Raw genomic sequence first — 15,709 nt, forward strand, 5'->3', positions numbered from 1 at the left:
AAAAAAAAAAAAAAAAAAAAAAAAAAAAAAAAAACTATTTTTTAAAATTAAATATCTAAATATTTATGTCGTGTATATTTAAATATTATCATATATTTTGTAAATAAAAAATAATAAAATGATTATTTTATGTATGTTTGGAAAAACAAAAATGTTTTTAAACCGTTAGAATTTTATTAATTATAATTTCTCAAAATATTTTAATATGGGAAGCTGTCTATATTCATTGAATAGTTGACTTGACTTTGCTCCCATTGGTCCATTGTTCTATTCATTCAATAATACTCTCTCTTTTATTTATTCCCATAAATTAATTCATATATATTTTTTTAATAAATATACTATTTTCACGTTAAATTATATTGTAAAACAATTAACACCCGCTATCTAATATAAAGTCGTTACTACTAACACAGATTAATTTTACGAAAAAAAATTACTTTATAATTTAAAAATAATTAAAATAAGTGTTACATAAAATTATAACACACCCAAAACCGACTCGCTTTAAGTAGGATCCTTGAAGTGTCTAACTCATTCACATCATTGTCTCGATCAGTCTGGAAAGAGAAATAATTTGGTGAGTAATTGATTTACTCGATGAGTAGTTAGCTTGTTATTGACAAGTTTTATATATTATCTTTCAAATTTTAAGTATTAATTCGTAACGAGATAATGTTAGGTTTTTGGTTTGGATTGGGTCCTAAGTCCAACCGTTACCTTGGCTCCTAGTAACGGGTCTCATATACTAGGGTCTCTTTTCGATATTAAAGTGTTCAAGGTATCCTTAAACTTTAATTGTTGTCTTTGTTTATGCTTACTACAAATTTTGAACTTGTATGTAAGACTCGCTCTCGGTCAAGTACGACCTCGTCTACTAAACTCTCTGATGGCCTAAAATAATGCAAACCCGACAGTCATGAATACTCAATGTTCTTAACTTAGCACAAGTGCATCGGTTAGCGATTTTACGAGGTTTACTAAACTAAAATTACTCATACATCTCTTTTGAACTTTTTTTTTTATAAAAATGGAAGGTGTTAATGTTATTTTTAAAATATTATAGTTTTTTTAATATGTTTTTGAATTAAAAAAAAAAAAAGTTAGAAAAGTATTAAAAGGGTATTATTGTAAATTTATAAAAGCAAGTTTGGGCCTGGACTTCTACTCAGAACAATTGGGCCATTAATCAATAGCCCAGCCCAGCCCAAACTTATAATATTACTATTAAATTATTTATTTCTATTTTAATTTGGTCCCACGTGCTTTTCTTTTAATTCATTTTCGTGTTTTGAATATTCTTTAAAAAATTGTTAATATTTTATTATGAAAACACATTTTATTTAGAAATAATTTATTTTTAAAAAATGTTATACTTAAAATATGTCACACAAATAATTTATTTTTTAATTTCAAAATATACCCGTAATATCTCTCGAGACTTCAAATAAGATATATTATTTTATTTTTCTATCAATTAATTTCTATGCTTCAAAATAACGTGTTCATATTGTATAAGTTGAAAAAACGAACACGGACACGCACATGTACACAAAAGCAAGAAATTACATTACAAACCGACTTAAAAAGAAAAAGAAATCGAGCCAAGAAAGAACGAGACAAACGGAGACAAGGAAAGATGAAGCAAGAGAGACAAAAAAGATAAAGAAAATGAGAGAACTCCATAAGTAGAAAAAAAAAGCCCGAACAACCTCCTTTTAATCGAGGCTCGACTCCTTTTCTAGAGTTCTCAAACAAAGTATACCCTTTGTTCGATATTTGAAAGTCACTTTTGACTACTCTTTCGAGGCTCACAAATTTTTGTTCGATATTTGAGAATTCTACTGACATGACATGGTTAAGTTAAGGGCATAACTCTGATAACATGTTAGGAATTACGAATCTTCACAATAATATAATATGTACATTTCGTGCATAAGGTCTCATGATTTTGTCTTTAACTTCTCGAACCCGTCTCATACAATGGTAGAAAGAAAAAACAAATCACTCACTACACTCCATGGTGTTTCTCTCTCCTCCATTAATTTTTTGTTTTTATCTCTTTATCTCTCTTATTTGTGATAGAAAGATTCCATTTTCCAAAGTGGGCAGCAAAAGTTACCAACTTTAGAGGCAACTAACCCTAAAATTATGAGGTATTGGGGATATGTACCGTAAGTTACAGTGTATCTTACATCAGTTACCGTAGATCTTGGAGAATCATAGACCTATAAATAGGTCAAAGTCAACAGATGTAGGATCTATGGCCCACGTTTTCCTTGTTTGAGGTTGCAGTATAGGGTACTATACCCTATAACCAAATATGCCTTTCTTATATGATACCTTTGTTTAAGTGGGCAGGACCATAATTGATGTGGCTGGTTATACATTTTCTTTACAAAATGACTAATTATATGTTTTATATCGGTTTAGTGTCGAACGTTGTCAAAATCTCGTACCGACTAATTATTAAGGAAAAAGTCGATCTATATACGAAGTTCGAAGAAAATTCATAAGAAGTTATCCGACGTAGAATTGGTCCAAATAAAACATGTTTAATCCTACAGTTCCTATAATTGAGCTACCGAAAAGGAAGGTAAACCTTGTTCGTATAGGTAATGACTTTTCATTTTTTAAAAATCTTTCTTAGTCATTCTATCCTTATGATCGCTCTCATTCAGATGTAATATCAATTCATTCATGTATCCCTAATTTATTTGGGTGTCACATGCCCACCAGCTTATACTTTGATTCGTCACTGAACCACATCTTATTAGGAGGTACCGCATTGATACCATTTGTAAGGACCCATTTCCAAAATTCGAATACGAATTTGGAATCTCGATTCGGTAGGGGAATGTCGAGGTTATCATGTGCCGAATTCAGATTCTGAATCTTTATTCGACTCTTGGGCTTGGGTCGTTACAGTCCTTTTGTTTTTGTTTTTAACGTTAGGGACTAATAGAAATAAATATTAAAGTTCAACAACATATTAAACGTTTTTTTTTATCATATTTATAAATGGGAAAAAATCTATTTAAATTAATATTAAATCATTGGTTTGATTTAGTAACAATAAGGATAAGATCGAAAATGTCGAAATATTTGAGAAACTAAATTAAAAAATTAAAAAAAAAAAAAAGGGAATATTCCTTAAAATTTTTAATTAAATATAAAAATAAGACAAATATTCGAATAAGTTGTGAGCTATGACAACCAATCATGAGGCTAATTCAGGCCACGTGAACACGCATCACGATCTTGATGCATGAGTTCACGTGATTCCTAACTTATAAAAATCCTACGTGGAAATATTATTTAAATTATTATGTTTGGATTAAAATTATTTAAATTTAATCTTGTTTTAGTTGGCTTTTATGTTTAGTCCATTCCTAATAAGGAAAAAGTCGATTAATTTTTTTTTGAAATTGTTCTCTAAAAATAAGACTATTTACAAATGGATTGGTCAAGTTATTTAAAAACATTTTCTATCTTAAAATTTGTTCAGAATTAACTATTTACAGAGTGTACATTCAATTGACAACCCGGACTAATCCGACCTGAAATATAAGGGTTGGGTTGAGTTGAATTAGCTTTTCGAGTTGGTTTGAGTTCATTGTTTTTAACCCAAATTGTCTTGGTTCGGTTTCAGGTTCATGAAACAAAACCCTCAGATTGATACAAGCCAAATAAAAATATATACGATATACTAAGAAATTTACATTAAGGATGAGTTTGCCCGAGTGGTATTTTAAGTGTTCATATTGATTGAGATTTGTATTTGTTTGTCAACTTTGTTTTTGTTAACTTTTATTATCTTTTATCCAACCTTGTATCCCAAAAATTATAAATAGTGGATAAATAATTTTTTTTAACAACGGAACCTAGCCCGAACCAAACTCGAAAATTTTCGGGTTGGGTTGAGTTACAAATCTAACCAACCGAATTTTTGGGTTGGGTATGTTGGATGATGAAAGTCCCACATCGGCTAATTTAGGGAATGATCATGGGTTTATAAGTGAGGAATACTCAATGATCATGGGTTTATAAGTGAGGAATACTAACTCCATTGGTGTGAGGCCTTTTGGGAAAGCCCAAAGCAAAGCCATGAGAGCTTATACTCAAAGTGGACAATATCATACCATTGTGGAGAGTCGTGTTCGTCTAACATGGTATCAGAGTCATGCCCTAAACTTAGCCGTGCCAATAGATTGGCAAATCCTCGAATGTGAACAAAGGACTCCAAAAAGGAGTCAAGCCTCCTTGAAGGTACATAAAAAATGACTATGACTCCTAAGACTTTTTTAAAAAAGACTCCTTATCCTTGAAGGTACGAAGGCAGTAAAAAATGACTAAGACTCCAAAGAAGTCAAGCCTCGATTAAGGGGAGGCAACTCGACCATGTACACCCCTAATTTATGGCGTTGTAAAGATAACTAAATCATAGTCGAAATAAAGATTAAAAACTATTTATTATTCCTATATTCGTATATTGGACCCTCTACTCGGTCAGAAAATGTAAACATATATAACTATGACTTCGTGTTTTATGGGACCTGAAATTATGTCGCTAGCCTTAACTTCAAATGTCAATCCAAGGTGAATTTCGATGTATAGTACTTTTCTACGTACGACCCATGCACATATGCATGGACCCACTAGATGAAATACCACATTTTTTTGTAAACGCTAGATCTACACATAGAAATAGAACCCAAAATCATTCTTATAGGTATGTGTTCGTACAAACATATAAGAAAAAGTTTATGGTCAAGGTATATATGACATGCATAAAAAAATTACGGTTTCATAAGATAATGCATACGATACTTCCATAATCAATGCATTTCTGACATACTCTATAACATATTCAAATTCATGGTGCCTCGAGAGTCATACCCATGATCATAAGATTTATATGCATGAAAATACAATACATCACATAAACACACATACATAGACATACTATTATCATATAACACGTAATAAACAACCACAAAATACGTGTTAATCATACCACATAACAATTTCACCTAACAAACCCTCAAGGTGTTCCGGTAGTGAGTTTACTTTCACTTCAGGCTCAACTTGGTACTCCTAAACTTGCTTTGTCCGAACATCTTTAGGTTCACTTTCCTGCCGTCCAATTTCACATATGAAATTGAGCATAGAGACCGTCCATTCAAGAAACCAACATCACTTAACTATCCTAAGATCAATCCAAAAAAGTATCGAAGTTGTCCAAAACAATAGCCGTATTCACCTCTTTTGGTCTTAATGGTAGAATAGGATAAAAATCACTAAACCGAGCCGTTTAAGCCAAACAATTCTTAAGAATGATGGTAGGTGATACGAGCTCAAAACCTAATAATTGAAAGAAACAATATCACGATCAAATTAATCAAAATCGATAAAAAATAAATAGACATTTTATACTTCTAAAATTACAAGAGCCAAATTGCAAACACGACCCAAATTGAAATTAACCACAATAAAATTTTAAATATCGAAACTAAAAGAATTATCGTTGTCTCCATTTTTTAGAAATATCGATTAAAATTGTTAAGAATAAGAAATAAAATTGAGATCGGATGTGCACAAACATATGAGTGGGATCAAAAGTCCAATTTTCATTAATGTTCCCCCGTTTAAATAGAATACAAACTACCGACTAATACAAAAAATATAAACTAATTAAATTTTGAGAATAAAATAAAATATACTAGTAATCAAATCATGAACAAAAAAAAAAATATTAACTCAGAATAACGACCGGAAAACATTAAAATAAAATTCATATAAAATAAAAATTTAGTTTTTTTTTTTTTTTTATTTCTTAAAAAAATATTTGTCGAACTAAAAAAAGAAATATATATTTTTTCATTAAATTTTCTTGTCATTCCCCAAACAAAAAGGCTATTTATTTTCTGACTAACTTTTTATTTATTTAAAAACTTTCCAAATCCAATAGTGGGCCCAGATACACTTGTCATTAACGGTCATCAAACGGAACCGGCCGGTCCGGTTCAATAATTCGCACCATTTAATACGTCAAAAAAAAAAAAAAAAAAAAAAAAAAAAAAAAAAAAAAAAAAAAAAAAAAAAAAAAAAAAAAAAAAAAAAAAAAAAAAAAAAAAAAAAAAAAAAAACAAACGAACAATCCGGCCGGTCCAAATGGATTGGCTAAACGATTTCCTTCTCTTCTTCTACACCTTCATTCACCCATAATCTTTGTTCTTTTCTGCTCCAATCTCCTCAACAATGGCGTCTCTACAAGAATTGCTCACTCGAGAAGGCTTCGAGGGGGAAAATTTCTCCAATAATCGAAAGCCCTCGAGGCCCAATGGAGGAGGAGGAAGAAGAAGAAGAAGAAGAACAGTTTCAGATGGCTCTGTTACTCTGCCCATTTACATATGCCATGACAAGAAAATCATCGATTCTTCAAAGAAGAAGCTCGATAAAGCTCTTGTGCGAAATGGGTCTTCGGTATATTCATCGAAACGAGTGGGTTCGGTTTCCGAGACCTCGCTCTGTAAATCAATGGAGGGTTCTAAAGTGGAGGAGCCCGCCATTGATGGAATTGCTATTAGAGCTGTGGTTTCGATTCTTAGTGGGTATGTGGGTCGGTACTTAAAGGATGAGAGTTTTAGGGAAATGGTGAGAAAAAAGTGTAAATCGTGTGGGATTTGCGGCAATTTGGAGATGGGTATGAAGAGTGTTGATAGATTAGTTGAAGAACGTTATGGAAATGAAAAGGAATTGAGAGTTAAAGCTTCGAGGAATTCCATTGGGCTTCTGAATATGGTGATTTCCGCAACAAAAACGATGAAAAATGGTACTCGTTCTCATCTCTCTGCTTGTGCTCTGCTTTATTTAGCGATTGTTTATAAGATAGAGAAGAACGAGAAGGTTTCTGCTAAGCATGTTCTTCAATTGTTCTGTGATTATCCATTTTTTGCTCGAACCCATTTGCTTCCTGAGCTTTGGGAGCATTTTTTTCTCCCCCATCTTCTCCATTTGAAGGTTTGGTACAATCAGGAGCTTGAATTTGTGTCTAATTTGGATTATGAACACAAGAACAGGACAATCAAGGCCTTGAGTAAGGTCTATAATGAGTATATGGATATGGGAACTGCTCAATTTGCAGTGTATTATATACAATGGCTCAAAGATGGAGCCAAAGCTCCTCCTGTTCCTGTGGTGTCTTTACCTTCAAAATCCATCCATGGAATGTCGAGAAGGTCGTCGGATTCGTACTTCTCGCAGTCGTCGTCGTCGAATAAGAATCTGTAAGTTCATCAAGGTTATGTTTCTTTGCATTATTTGAAGTTATAGATCCATTTGAATAATAATTTGATGCGTTTTGTTTTATGTTGCTATGGTGATGAAAATAGATATCATGCTGTTTTTGGTCCCAGTCTTGACCAGCAATTGGCCGAGTTGAGGTCTGCAGCTAAGGCAAGGAGTTCAAACGAAAGTAGTGTTCCTGTTCATGTCTGTAACTCTATCACCATCTTCAAAATCAAATCATTTTGTTCGTTTCGTTAAGATAATCGTCTGAACTATCTTTGTTGGCTTCGATATTGTTTATGCAGGACGAACTTAGCAACGGTATAACGTCGTCCATCCTCCGTTACAAAACTCATAACACAGACTCATGGCGTGAGACCGTGAAGTCTGACTATTTTAGTTTCTTCACATGTCAGAACATAACAAAAGAACACTCAGAAAGTAGTAATATAGTTGCGAAAAACGCTATCCGAGTGGAAGGACGAAACCATAATCTTTCTAGTGTTGTGAGCAGGGCCATAGCTACAATCTGCTCGTCGGATATTTTAAATGACTGTGAGATAGCTGTTCGTGTCGTAACGAAAGCTTGGTTGGATGCTCACGGTGACGCTGCCATTGAGGTTGCGTTATCAAAGCCACCGGTCATTGAGGGAATGCTAGAGGTTCTGTTAGCTTCCAATGATGATGAGATTTTAGAATTAGTGATATCAGTTTTAGCTGAACTTGCTGCAAAGAATGAGATTATTAGACAGATTATATTGAGTTCTGATCCACAGCTACAAGTGTTTCTTAAACTCTTGAAAAGTAGTAGTTTATTTCTTAAAGCATCAATTGTTCTTTACTTATCAAAGCCACAAGCAAAACAAATGGTTTCTGTTGAATGGTTACCTCTAGTTCTTAGAGTATTAGAGTTCGGAGGTCAATTACAAACGTTATTCTCGGTTCGGTGCATGCCACATGAAGCAGCATTTTACCTTTTAGATCAACTTCTTAAAGGGTTTGATGAAGATAGAAACTTAGAGAATTGTAGACACTTGATTGCTCTTGGTGGATTAAGTTTGCTGCTAAGAAGGTTGGAGGAAGGTGAGATTGAAGAACGAAAGAAATCCGTTTCGATAATTATGTGTTGTATTCGAGCTGATGGGAGCTGTCGAAACTACTTGGCCGAGAATATGAACAAAGCTTCACTTCTTGAACTTATTGTTCATGAAAGCAACACAAACTCTGATAGGTGTGGTCTGGCTTTGCTTGTAGATCTACTCTGTCTTAGTCGGTATGGAACGTTTTTTTGTTCTTCTTGCTTTTTTGTTGCATTATAGTAGCTTACTCATTAACCGAGCTTCTTGAATACAGAAGAACAAGGATCAGTAGACTCTTGGATGGACTTAAAGATGGATGGAATGGCTTGAGCATCATGAACGTTTTGTCGGTCTACCTTCAACGAGCTCGGCCCGAGGAGCAGCCTTTAGTTGCAACAATACTATTGCAGCTTGATTTCATGGTAACTTGGTCTCTTTGACAAGCAAATAGAACACTTGTGACTGACTGTTCATCAGTGATTGCTTTTAAATACTTTGAAATTGAATGGTTCCCACATGAAGTTGCAGTCACATTGCAGGAAGACCCTCTCAACTGCACCATATTCCGGGAAGAGGCCATCGTGACTATAATAACGTCCTTGAACGCTCGAATATCTCATGAAAAAACACAGGAGAATTTGGCGAGAGCTCTCTTGATTTTGGGAGGTCGGTTTTCGTGTACCGGAGAACCAACTATAGAAAACTGGCTGTTACAACAGGCAGGTTTCAAAGAGAACTCTGGTGGTTCATTCCACAGCAAACACATGTATGACGATTTCGTGCAGTCGGTAAGCTTCATCTCCAAATCTCTTAGATTCTGTTATCTTTACCCGAAAACGATTCACTTATTTGTTTAATAATTTTGCATCACTTCAAAAATCAAATGGTTAGTATGAAGAAGAAGAGGAAGTGGTGAATTGGCAGCTGAAAGCAGCTACTGTGTTTTTCAACCATGGACATAAGAGTTTATTGTCTGCGCTTTCGACATCGATGACGAGTTGTATCCCAAGTCTAGCTAAAGCATGTCTTGTCATGGTTTCGTGGATGAGCAAATACCTGTTTGTTGTTACTGACGACAAGTTATGTTTGATGGCACCCTCGATTCTAGTACCACCTTTGATAAAATACTTGAATTATGACAAAGAGGTCGAGGACCAAGTACTCGCATCATATTCTTTGCTTAATCTGAGCAAGTATACAGGTAAGAGTTCTTTCACTCTACATTTTCAGTCAAGTATAACACCAAACATCCTCATTGTTCTTTTGTCTTGTATAGAATGTAAGCATATCTTTCGATTGTTCGATGAAGAAGCTCTCGACCATCTTCGAAACCTTTCTTTAGTGACATGGACAGCTGAAGAACTCATTTCGATCGTCGAAAGTGGATCGACACATCAGTATACTGAAACAAGCTCAAGAACATGATTCAGGTTTCTTCTTTTTTCCTGGTTGAATCCATTTCCTGCTCATCATGATTCAGGTTTCTGTGTTTGTTTGATTGTTATGTTTCAAGCTTTTACGTGTAATTTGCTGTTAAATTTGTGAGCTCCAGTCGTTTTGTACATAGGAAAGTATAAAGAAAAAGGCATTGTTAATGTGAAAAACTTGATGATTGAAATATGAAGTTGAGCCGTTTTGTTTATGTGGGATTGTGTTGTTTTGGAGTAAGGCAAGCATTAGGTGATGTTGCTTTCAGAATTTGGTGGGAAGTTTCTATTAGTGTCTTCTGATAAATGGGGTGAGGATGCATTATGAGGGAGAGGCAAGTGTAAGTGAGGACGATGTCACGTGTGAGATTGTATGTCGGTTGGAGAGAGGAACAAAACATTCTTTATAAGGGTGCGGAAACCTCTCCCTATCAGATGCGTTTTATAACTGTGAGGCTGACGACGATATGTAATGTGTCTAAGTGGACAATATATGCTAGTGGTGGGTTTAAGCTGTTTCAAATGGTGTTAGAATTAGACATTGAGTGGTGTGCTAGCAAGGATGTTGGACCCACAAGGGGGGTGGATTGTGAGATCCCACATTGGTTGGAGAGGGGAATGAAACATTCCTTATAAGGGTATGGAAAGCTCTCCCTATCCGACACGTTTTAAAACCATGAGGCTGATGACTATACGTAAACATGCCAAAGCGGAAAATATCGACTAGCGGTAGCTTAGGTTGTTACAAATGATATCAAAATTAGACATTGAGTGGTGTGCCAACGAGAACGCTGGGTGCTCCAGGGGGTGGATTGTGAGATCCCCACGTTGGTTGGAGAGGGAACGAAACATTCTTTATAAGGGTATGGAAACCTCTTCCTATCAGACGTGTTTTAAAACTGTGAAGCTGACAACGATCAAAACGAACAATATTTGTTAGCCGTGAATTTGAACGATTGCGCTCAAGTTTTTTTTCCTTACCTATTGAAGCTTATGGCTCTCAAGTCTTTGCATCTTGGGTAGTGGCAGAGCTTCACATCTCTAGACGTGTTTGAGTTCAAGATGACTTTTAGAGTAGTGTTTTTAGGCGAAGTATTTTTCTTTTTATTTATGTGCTTTTAACGCACCTATCGTTAGAGGTATAGCGGTGTTTTGGCTTTAGTGTGACCTACAAAAGGAGAAGAAATTGTATACCAATGTGGTACAAAGATTTTGTGTAACGACCCATGTCTAGGATTTGAAATCCAGATACAGTACTAATGGTTTCGACATTCCCTTGTCCCCTGCGATATGGTCACGTTACCTACTCCTTACGTCTTAAGAGTGAAGACCATCAAAGACTATCTCCACAGATCAAACACATTACCTACTCATCTCTTCTTAAGAGTGAAGACTATTGAAGACTATTCTCACCGACCAGCACGAGTCTTTCCAGAATACTTTGTCTTCACTCACATGCATCCCACAAAAATTTCTAGGAGGTCACCCAATATAGAGTTGCTCCCGATAAAACACCTTTACCATGAAATTCCTATAATTGAACAACTGAAAATAGGTGCACTTTATTAATATAGGTAGTAACTTTCATTTCCTTCACAACTTTCTTAGTCATCATATCCTTAGAATCGCTCTTATTCATATGTGGTCTCAGTTCATTCATATATCATTTTTTTACTCGGATATCACATTTTTGTTCTCATTTCTTCGGCAAACTAAAATGAATTGAATAAAGGGTACCACTAGTCAAGGGCATGTATGACGCATGCCCCCTTATAGAGATTGACCTCATGCCGAGGCCGAGGGATTGGATTAAGCTCAAATCGTTCTCTTCTTCTTTGCCTCATGACCTGATCCTTCTATATTAACGTGAATTTTGTCCTCCTATTAATTTCGTCTTTGATTTTCCTCGTAACCAGAGTTTGTTCTCTTGGTCTAAATTTACTGGTAACTCTATTCTAACATCATTGCCCTTTGCAATACCTTCCAAAAACATCTTTTCGAGAGATAGTTTCATCATAACACATCAACAAAAATTCGATTTGTTTCCTTTTTTAATTAAATCCTTTTCTTAAGGATCACTTTTTCAAAAAAAGAAAAAAGAAAGTTGAGCTAACTTTTCATTCTAACTATCTTACACGACAAAATATTTTTGATTATAAGTCTTAATTATAACAAAAGGAAGGAATGAAATCTAACGACCAACACGAAAGGACACCTAAACATATATGTTTTACGTCGAATCATAAACGTTTTGGAATTGCAATGAAAAATGTAGAAGAAATAATAAGGTAAGGAAGAAAGTTCCAAGTTGGTATTGCATTATTTATTTCATGTTGAGAAGATGAGGCCATGTTGAAGTCTATGATTATAAAGACAATAGAAAGCTATTATAGCTTTGCCAACCAAAACAAAACAAACCAAAACCCACCACTCTTTGTCCTATGCAACCAACCAAACTAAACCAACAAGGTTCGGTCAAAAATTACTTTCGGTTCCTAAGCTTAGCCTGGTCTATAATGATTTAGTTTATGTACTTTCAATTTTGTTATAATTTAGTCTCTAAATTAATAAGCAACAATTTAGTCGAACGGTTTAGTACTTAATGTGAAAATTAATGTTGAAATTTAACGTTTTTTTTTTATAGGTAGGTTAATAAACGAATAGGAATCATATAGGTAGATTAATAAACGAATAGGGGACTCAAGGTGTTTATAAGCTACCGAGTCTAAATTCTTTTAAAAGGCTAAATTAATAAAAATACCCTCAAACTTTCAAAAAAGTCATTTTGTAAGGACCGAGCTGACGCAATGACTCTAAATAGATGGGTAAATTTTTCGTAAAGTAAGACAAATCAAATTTAAAACATAACATACATTATATTTATATTATAACAAAATAAAGTTTATACAGAGTGTTTAAAACACAAAATATTTTAACACAAAAAAGGTTGAAGACGACGGGTGGGTTTGTCTATGGCAATGGCTCCAAAGTCCGCTCCCGACTTCGACTAGCTCCTTACCTGGAAAAAAAAATGGAAAATAAGGAATGAGTACAAAGACTTAATAAGCAACCTACTTGTAAGCTCTTAATCATGTTCTTGATATGTTAGGGTACCACACTCTTTCTTTTCTTGTTCTTGTTCTTGTCGTGAGTACTTAGGCCCTCTAGTTTCTTATTCTTGACTTGTGGGTTCTTATCATGTTCTATCCCAAAGACCTTGGTCCTTGGATTCTGAAACCTTGATTATTCTCTGAGGGGCTTAGTACTATGGTTCTTGTCCTTAGAACTTGGATCTTGATCCATGTTAATGTTCTAGCCAAGCATGATGTATCATGGGGGTCTTACATGCATGAACATGACATAGACCATAAAAGTTACATGATCGGTGCATGCATGAACATGACATAGACCATAAATGTTACTTAATTGGTGCATGCATGAACATGACATCCTACAAATCCTTGGGTACCCATAACATGTTGCAGGACATCTCATCTAGGTGGGGGAAACATGAGGCCAAACATGACATCTTGCAAAGGAAACATGGTGCAGGACATCCCACCTAGAAGATGAAACATGACCTCTAAAAGCACCGCGTGGTGGGAGGTTATGGGTCACAATTGGACATGCTTAGAGTATTACCTAGAATTCTTGAGTTTCTCATTCTGAGGTTCATGACCCCTTATCCTTGTGTGGTACTTAGCATTCTTCTTGCCTTGGTAGTTGTAGAACTTGTGTGGTATTGTTCTTTGTTCTCAATCTTGTAAGTTCCTAAGGTTCATAATTCCTTGAGGCATAAGTTGTTACATGCATTCCTAATCATATGAACCCAACATAATAACTAGCATGAGTTATTCTAGAAAGTCATAGATTTATAATGGATTCCTTAGAGGGTTCTAGAAAGGTCTTGAATCTTGAGGTGTTTCCTTAAGGCGTTTCTTAAGTTCTATCTTGGTTTAGTTTCCAAACTTCCTCCGATCAACTTGAAATCTTGAACTTATCCTCCTGTCATATAGAATAGGTCTTATAGAAAATAGTTGGAGCATGTCTAGACCTTGAGCTAGAATATGATTTCTTGTTTCGTCTTCAAGAACTAAACCTTAGAGGCTGTCATGTCATGCATCGTATTTCAGCCCTGAAAAATCTTCCAAAGTAAACTTTAATTTTCTCCCTGTGAGTACATAGGTGGCGTTGTAATAACTGTGGTATCCTGCTGGCAAATGGTAATGCAGGGCATCCCATTTAGGTGAGAGAAATAATAGGCCCATCATGGCATCCTGCTCTTGGTACATATAATAGGGCATCCCACCTAAAGAGGAATAGGAGCCTCGTGGTACACCTTGTGATGGGAGATAATGGTTACTTCGGGCATGAATCTTGTAACTTGTTAAGCATGATAGTTGCATTAACCTAGGTGTTTTCTTGTATTCTTGGTGATCCTAGGTTTTTTTTGCATAATGTCTTGGGTCAAGCTTGGAACTTAAAAGTTCTTCTTATGAATAGCCTGATGGTGTTAATATAACACATGCGAAAGCAAGTTGGATCTTAGGCACTCTAAGTACATCAATTATAGTAAATTAGCTAGCATGTTCAAAAATATTAAAACTAAATGAGTTTGAATACTAACATTTTGTCGCTCAAGTTTCTTTTTCCTCATGAACCGGTTTCGAACCACCACTAGTGTCTTCTCCACTATTTTCCGGCCTTAAAACGGGATTATGGAATCCGGTGAGTGACTAAACTTGGGAGGAATTTAGTATATATGAAGAGAGAGTTTGTGAATTTTTTTTTTCAAGGTTTTTTTCCTTGGAAGAACTTCCATGTACCATGATCATTCTATTTATAGAGTCATGTTTGCATGTTCATGCAAATTTGAGATCACACAAAATTCCACTCAAATGTTTGGGATTATGTGGCAAGCACGAAGGTTCACCAAATTTTGATACTCAAAATTCTACTAAAATTTGTAGGGTTTATTTGGCAAGCATGCAAGGGTTAAACCAAATTTTGACACCTCAAAATTCCATTAACTCAAACATGGATTTTTCCATTAAATTAAGTAAACGATTGATTCAACAATTAATTTGAATTATTAATTTCAAATTAAAGTAATATTAAATGATTAATTAAATTATCAAATTAATATTTAATATTAATTCAAATGCTAATTCCAATTAATTCCGACACATATTTGATTAAGATATTTAAATCTTATTTAAATATCTCATATTCTCTCTTTTTGTTTAATTCGTAAATAAAACAAAAATGTGGTTAAATATATCGTATATATGTAGCGCATTCTCCCTAATTTGAATTCGAACACTTCGAACTCACTCATCATATGTTTAGTCCGATATGAGCTAGCAGAGGAACCTAATGAACCTATAGATCATGGGCTCCAACGATCCAAGATTAGCCAGTTAAACTCATTAACCTTGTTAACCAATATTCGTTAACTACTAGGACATTCTACTATTAGTTGCACTCCTCTCACTATAGATATATTTTTGTTCATTTGATATAACCATGATTAGTAAGTCGATCCTTCACAGGTTGTTCGTAACTAGAGTTGGGTTAATTTACCGTTTTACCTCTGAAGTTACTTCTTGTTCCTTATGTCTCACTGATCCTCTAATGAACAATTGGTTTGTGGTCCAACTAGTAAACTGAATCCCTCTCAGGCCAATGAGAGGGTGAGACCCCTTGTTCAAGACCTAAAGTCAGTACTTAAGGGAACTACCTCTCTTCTATCCCTAAAAGTGGCTAGGAGTGAATTCCATCTTGCACCCCACGTCCCCAGCCATTCACCCAGTCTTTCCCCTGAAATGGGAGGCCTATTGAGTAGGCAAACTTGAGCCACTCTCACCATGAAAATATAAGGATAATTCCGAATAAACAAGAGTTCATGGTTAG

General features: G+C 34.8%; 1 protein-coding gene and 1 long non-coding RNA gene across 3 annotated transcripts; both read left to right on the forward strand.

Annotated features, from left to right (window-relative positions):
* The first annotated feature begins 6,160 nt into the window (after positions 1 to 6,160).
* LOC111490369 (putative E3 ubiquitin-protein ligase LIN) lies at positions 6,161 to 9,968 on the forward strand. Of its 2 annotated transcripts, XM_023138959.1 has the most exons (7): positions 6,166 to 7,289; positions 7,395 to 7,494; positions 7,596 to 8,563; positions 8,644 to 8,791; positions 8,909 to 9,157; positions 9,261 to 9,570; positions 9,646 to 9,968. In XM_023138959.1, the coding sequence occupies exons 1-7, from the start codon at positions 6,262 to 6,264 to the stop codon at positions 9,792 to 9,794; spliced, it is 2,952 nt and encodes a 983-aa protein (XP_022994727.1). In that variant the 5' UTR covers positions 6,166 to 6,261; the 3' UTR covers positions 9,795 to 9,968. The 2 variants fall into 2 exon arrangements, with proteins under 2 accessions (XP_022994728.1, XP_022994727.1); XM_023138960.1 differs by lacking the exons at positions 9,261 to 9,570; positions 9,646 to 9,968 and having other exon boundaries at positions 6,161 to 7,289; positions 8,892 to 9,083.
* Positions 9,969 to 12,051: 2,083 nt separating this feature from the next.
* On the forward strand, positions 12,052 to 13,085 carry LOC111490521. The gene is made up of 2 exons (XR_002719575.1): positions 12,052 to 12,265; positions 12,707 to 13,085. It is a non-coding gene; the product is annotated as an uncharacterized LOC111490521 (long non-coding RNA).
* The last annotated feature ends 2,624 nt before the right edge of the window (positions 13,086 to 15,709 follow it).

This window comes from Cucurbita maxima, unplaced genomic scaffold, assembly GCF_002738345.1.
Source record: "Cucurbita maxima cultivar Rimu unplaced genomic scaffold, Cmax_1.0 Cma_Scf00015, whole genome shotgun sequence".
NCBI classification, from domain to species: Eukaryota; Viridiplantae; Streptophyta; class Magnoliopsida; order Cucurbitales; family Cucurbitaceae; genus Cucurbita; species Cucurbita maxima.

Coding starts and splice junctions, on each gene's coding strand:
- LOC111490369 (XM_023138959.1), top strand. CDS start 6,262: ATGGCGTCTCTACAAGAATTGCTCACTCGAGAAGGCTTCGAGGGGGAA. Junction 7,495..7,595: donor AAAGTAGTGTTCCTGTTCAT/GTCTGTAACTCT, acceptor TTGTTTATGCAG/GACGAACTTAGCAACGGTAT. Junction 8,564..8,643: donor GATCTACTCTGTCTTAGTCG/GTATGGAACGTT, acceptor TCTTGAATACAG/AAGAACAAGGATCAGTAGAC.